Genomic DNA, 6,238 nt, shown 5'->3' with positions numbered 1-6,238 from the left:
TCCAGTTGACGCCGAGCGGGAACCGTGCCGCGTAGATCTCGCGGACGAGCTCGTCGTCCACGTCGTCGGTGGCCTCGAGGCTCTCACGGATGCTGCTTGCCACTTGGTCGTCCAGCGCAGCGTCCTTCTCGCTCGTCCAGATGAAGACCGACGACGTTGGCTGGTGCTGCGACCAGCGCGGTGACGCCAGCATGCTTGGGAAAAAGATCGAAGAGGCTATGCGCACGCAAACTTACATTCTGTATATTACAGTGTTTACCTCACACAGTGGCGGTAAGTGATCTTGAACCGTCACGCGTGGCCATGGCCTTTTCCGAGTGGGACGCGCCGTGGAGCGAAGGCGACGATGACGACGACGACCGCCTGTCCTGGAAGAGTCTCTGCCTGAGCGAGTACAAGCCGATCCGGCGCTACGACCCGTTTGCTGCGGCGGCTGAAGCGGTCCGGCAGGCCGAAGCCGCGCGCCGCGTGCGGCCTCCGAGCGCACGGGCGCCGCTCGAGGCAGAACTGTCTTGCAGCTCGCAATGGGTCTACCCGGAACGCTCGCCTTCCATCGAGTCGAGTGCGCAACTTTTGCTGCCTCGTCCTCGCTCGACCATGGCACCGCCGCCACCGACGGTTGGCGTTCGCTCACTCGAGCGCGACGAGTCGAGCTTTGACCGCGCAGCGCTGGAGAAGGAACTTCATGTTTCGAAGACAAAAACACTGGCACTCGAGTCGCAAGTCGAGACGCTACTGCGCCAAGGCGAAGATGCTCGGCACGTGACAGCCCGGGACATGGCGTCGCTCGAAGAGAAGGTCACCCACGTCGAGGCGGCGTTAGCAGCCAAGGTAGCCGAGGTACATGGCACCGTAGCACTTGCATCGCAAAGCTCAGATGCTTTGTAGCTGCAGTTAGCCAAGATGGACGCGGCCAGTGACAAGAAGCGCGTGACGATGTTGGAGGTTTCGCATCGCGTCGGCAGGAAGGATGTCATTTCGCGATTAGGCCCAGCTCCAGGCACTGCGACAGACGCTGAACGACACGGAGCGTAGGGTCAGCAGTGACGCCGATGCACTGGCGGCGAAATCCACAGAGCTGGCGACGGCGCGAACCAAGCTGGAAAGCGTCCAGTTTGCGCTGGACGAGTGCAAGGCGACGTTGGTAACCACATCGACCGAGCTGGAGCGCGTCCGAAAAGACTATACCAAAGTGGTCTACGAGCTCACGCAGCTGCAGCGAAGCCAAAGCCAAAACACGGAGACGTGGCGCACGACCAACCAGATTGCGTTGTTGACGCAAGAGCGAGATGATCTGCTACAGCAGCTGCGCCAGACATCTGCGGTAGCCGATTCTAGTCCGCATCAAAATGCACACGGTACATTTAGATGCATGCTCGGCACCAGGCTGACGTTGCGGCCAGAGACACCCAGCACTCGCAGCAGCTCGAACGACTTCAAGCGCAGCAGCGCACCTTCGACCGGCGTGACGATGTTGGTCCGCCACCATCGAGTTGGGAACCAGCCTATGTCGAGTCGTCGCTCTTCCCGAACGCGATCCGCATACCAGATGTGCACGGGCAAGGATTCCCTGGTACAATGCACTATCGTCCCAAACACTGTCTGTGGCAACTTACAGTGTCTTTACCAGAGACGGAACGGCGCCCGAGTGCTGTCGTCGAGTCGTACAACCAGATGCTGGCCGACGCCCGTCCGACCACATCACCGACAAAGGAGCGCATGACGCGACGCAGCGGCCCCGTGTCGCTGGCGGACCTCGGCTACGGGGATGCCCGGCGGTCGATGCCAACAACTGCAGGTACCTGAGGAGGTTTCCTATCAGAAACGATACAGTATATTTGCATAGCCTCCATGAGCAAGGTGGAGCTGAATGGCTCGAGCAACATTCGCAACTTGCTTCATTATCAAACCAGTACCGAAGAGGGTGGGGACATGCGTCACCGCAGCGTGATCGACATGGAGCTCAGTGCACCGTACGCAACCGAGAAGCAGTCGCTGCAAAATGACGTCATGTACAAGCGCCAGTTGGAGCGAAAGCTCCTCGACCTCAACCTTGAAAAAGAGCAGGTACGACGACTATACTCGGAGATGGAGGAATCCAATGGGAGCAGCTCCAGGCCGAGTACGCCAAGCTCGAACAGTCGGCCTCGAGGACGATCGATGCACGCAGGCGCAAGTCTAATATCGAGTCGAGCCTCTTTGGTCTTGACAAAGCCATCAATCAGCTGCGCATGCAACTACGCTAAGGACAAACTTACAAATCTAATCCCATCTAGTACAACCATACCTCGATGGAAGGGCACTTTCGATGGCCGCAGGCCGTCGACTGGTACGGCTCCTGCACACGATATGCATACCCGTGGCAAAGCTCTGGGCCTCGCATGTGCCTCACCGCCGCCAAATTTCCACGAAAAGAGCCAGGTAGAATCGCAGGTCCAACACAGGGGTTTACCCTTGTCTGATGTGAGCATCAAGTGGACACTGTCGATCGGGTGAAGCACTACAAGAGCAGCACGAGATGAGGGAGAGCAGCATTGCAAGTGGTAGGTGGTAACTGCGATAGCGTGTTCCAGCGTGGTCCGCAACCGACGTCGCCAGAATATTGTACGCCGTGCTCGTTGGGTAGACAGCCTAGCGTTGTGCGGCCCGTTTTCGTCAAATATTGCAAGAAAAGTGCTAGCTTCGAGGTGCTACGCGATGGGCACAAAGGTAGATAGCGGTGCGACTCGCGCTTCTCGTCGTATTGCGCTTTTGGCGGAGGAGGATGACAACCAAATAAACATCAATACTGACAAAGCGAAGGCCGTCAGCGCCATGCTACATACCAACATGGCGTGCCGAGGAAAAGATTAAGCGCGTGCAACGCGAAGTCACCATAGTCTAGCGTCGCCTACTCCATGATTATCTGTGTGTCGAAGAGGACGTACAACGTTGTACGCGCAGAAGACAAGAGCACATATGTACTGTATGAATCATGTAGAGATAGGTCTAGTAAATATTTCAACACGTTTCACTAATATAGCACTAATACAACGGAGTGAAAACTTGGTCATGACCAAAATTCAACAAATTTAGTGTAAAAATACTGTGTAAATTCATTTTGACTCTTCATACCGTTGTTTTTTCACACCCATCTTACACATTTTAATCCCAAAGAGTCAGCTCTTGATCGAGTGAAACAAATATGGTGAAATTTATTGTGTAAATTCCAGTTTCCACTCTTCAGACTAGTGTTTTTCACACTCCATTTACAATTTCTGAAAGTCCAGTTGTCTTGTCATGCCCTTTTAAATTCCTCTACGATGCGAACCCTAAGTACAGCATTACACAATTCTCTCGCACATACATTTGGTCTGCACTCAATGTCAACGTGGTTTCAAACTGTAAACTGCTGAAGCAACATTGACATGGTTCGCCATTATGGTCCATATATTATGTATGTGAACTGAACCTCGGCTGCGCCTCGGGCCCTGCGGGCAAAGTTGCTGCGACTCGCTTCGCTCGTCGGCAGCGCTTCGCGCTGGAGAGGTGTGGATGGTTAAGAATTGATAGTTGGAGAAGTGAGTGTGGAATGGAGGTTGAGTGTAGTAGTTAGGCTTCACAAGGGAGGAGTGCTGGGCCCTCGGAAACCAGTCCAATAGTCAGTGGCAAGCCAACTGGACTATCGGAGTTTGTAAAAATGAATGTGAAAAAAAACCACACCGAAGTGTGGAAATCAGTTTTCACACTGATTAGAACAGATACTACACTTGATCTTAGCCAAAAGGCCGAGAAGGTATGATTACCGGTGGGAAACCTAATTTCACCATCTCTACGAAAAAACCACTCCGTGGTTTTTTCAAGACGGATGGTGCAGATCCCTTGCTGTAGGGGGGCAACGTTCTGGAATATTAGGTACGATTTCAGTCGTTTCCAAGTGTCTTTTTTAAATGCGGCCCGACATAGTACGCAAAAATCGCGATAAAGTGCGCAAAAATCCGCACCTTTTGATGGGATTCTGCTGATCCGCGCCGCGTTATCTTTCCTTCCAATACACAAAACAAGATACAAATTTTAGAAAATATCACCAGATGGCGCGTGGTTTTCGCCGTGTGGGCGATGTGAAAAATAGATTTCCCACACAAAGTCCTGGCTCGGCTTTTTCCATAAAAAAGTACATACTTGGTCATGGCAATTCATGTAGGGCTATTGCGGATGGCAGCGTTCACGACCAATGGATTCTGGGCACGGCCACCTGTATCCGGATGCAAATGAGGATTCCATGCGAGGATTCCAAGGAAAACTCCACGCACGCTGTTGCCGAGGTTGTAGCATACCGGTACCGCCGTATAAATGCCCTCGCGTCTTAGCCAAAAGGCCGTGTGTGCAAACTAATCAATACACGAAACGTGTGTTGGTTAGCGGCGGTGCGTTGCGTTGCGTCTCTTGGCGGCAAACGCGCTTGCCCTTCCGAATACAACAGAGCATCACGGAAGTAGGATCTAGCGCTGTAGTCATTAACTCATCTTGTGAGCTCCTCTAGCTCAGTTGCTATAATAGAGTTGTCAAAGGATTCTGCGTTAACCGATTAGTGCTACTACTAGTACTATAATAATAACGTTATTGTCGAAGCTTAATCCTGTCCTTAAGCCAGTAACGTTATATCATATACACAAGGCAAGACCGAACAGACTCGTAGGGTGGCATCTGCACCCTAAAGTGTCTGCACCCTGCGCGAGACCTAGTGCACATCGAACGAAATGTGAAGGTCGAGGCAGCGTGGATGTTTGGCCTGGAGAGCGGTAAACGGGGCGCGTCGGGAGAGCATCAGAATAGCAGCCTTGGTAGCCGACTATAGCGCAGTACTAGTATCGCCTACTGGACTTGGTACACGTTTGGTGCCGTACACGGTCAAGTGGTTTGCTCGAGAAGCCTTCAAAACAGAATCGGTGTTGGTACAGCAAATACAAGTCGACGCTGTTTGAGTGGGTCGCTGTGAATGCCAGGTTTGGATGGACGATCAAGGGTCGTCAATTTAAAATTGTGTGAATTTCTGGTGTCGCGACAAGCACCGGACGATCTCGATTCCTCCCAAACGTGTCCGCGTCGAGCTCTCGTTCATCTTGTGGATGTCGACCGTCCACCGTTGGCTGAGCCTCCAAGACGCCGCCGACCTTACTCGGTGACACACGCAGGCAGTACTCCAAGTTGCACATGTCGTCGGACAACAACCTTCAAGCCGCCTTCAGCGCTGCGTCGGCGCCAGCGCTCGGAACGATTGCGTTATAGTACGTCTAATGACGTTGGAGAGCGAATATATTGGCTCATCCATCGCACCTCCTCTTCGATGGCTTATTGGGCGAGGCATGCGCAACGAGTCCGGCAATATCGATAACGTGATGGTCAACAGCACGATCGACGCCGACGACGCGATGGGCCCGACGCGCGCGCTATGAAACCGAGAAAGGCATCGCGGACGAAGATTTCTGCCTCGCGATCGACTCGCACATCGTGTTTGTCAAGGACTGGGACGCCGAGCTTCTCTCGCTCCGGCAGTTTTTGGCAGCAATCGGTGCCAACCGCCCGCCATTATTGCAGCCTGGCGAAGATAAGAGAGTCCTTGTCATGGTGCTAGGTCATATTGGTGCTAGGTAGGTAGTGCATTATCCTCCCAAGAAATACCAGTAAGCATCTGAGCGCCAGTATTGAGCCAGTGGACGATATAAACTACTACATGGAGTGCACGTACCCTGGTCCGTGCTGGTATTCTTGTTGCGTAGTGTATTATCTCTGTCAAAGGCTATCGACAAGTATCTCAGTGTCGTCCAGGCTGCACCAGCACAACTGAGGCTTCCAGCCTCATGTCGTATAACACGTACGATACCGTGCACTATCCATCGAGCATAAGAAGATCGACGAATAGGAAGCAATCGCGCTCTGCTTGGTCGCTCCAGTTAGCTTGTGTCGCTCCTGTCGCTCTAGCTGTAGTTGTTGTTGTTGAAGTGGGTCGTCTATTACAATAGATAAAACTATGCTAAATAAAATTGTCGGACTTTCTTCGTTGTGTGTACTCGGTTGAGGGACTTGATTTAGGCAGGCGGAGGCAAGAGCGCGATCCGCGGGACGAGGTGACGTCGCGGCCACTCGTGTTGGGCGAGGAGCTGGAGAAGACGACGAAGAGCAGGCTGCTCGGGCTGTTGTACGAGGCTGTGGTGCACGTGCAGTTGAGCGACACGTGCCGCCTTGACGGCAATCGTCC

General features: G+C 53.1%; 2 protein-coding genes across 2 annotated transcripts; one reads left to right on the top strand and one right to left on the bottom strand.

Moving 5' to 3' along the window:
* Positions 1 to 10: 10 nt before the first annotated feature.
* SPRG_12536 (hypothetical protein) lies at positions 11 to 193 on the bottom strand (the record flags this gene model as incomplete). Its single annotated transcript, XM_012352445.1, has 1 exon — positions 11 to 193. A coding segment is annotated over one exon (183 nt), but the record flags the coding sequence as incomplete, so codon positions are not given.
* Positions 194 to 284: 91 nt separating this feature from the next.
* On the top strand, positions 285 to 2,246 carry SPRG_12535 (hypothetical protein; the record flags this gene model as incomplete). Its single annotated transcript, XM_012352444.1, has 7 exons — positions 285 to 840; positions 889 to 945; positions 989 to 1,324; positions 1,369 to 1,573; positions 1,631 to 1,798; positions 1,847 to 2,067; positions 2,112 to 2,246. The coding sequence occupies exons 1-7, from the start codon at positions 304 to 306 to the stop codon at positions 2,244 to 2,246; spliced, it is 1,659 nt and encodes a 552-aa protein (XP_012207834.1). The 5' UTR covers positions 285 to 303.
* Positions 2,247 to 6,238: the final 3,992 nt, after the last annotated feature.

The sequence above is a fragment of the Saprolegnia parasitica genome (genome assembly GCF_000151545.1).
Source record: "Saprolegnia parasitica CBS 223.65 unplaced genomic scaffold supercont2.99, whole genome shotgun sequence".
Taxonomy (NCBI): Eukaryota; Oomycota; class Saprolegniomycetes; order Saprolegniales; family Saprolegniaceae; genus Saprolegnia; species Saprolegnia parasitica.
This window is presented reverse-complemented; position numbering and strand designations above follow the sequence as displayed.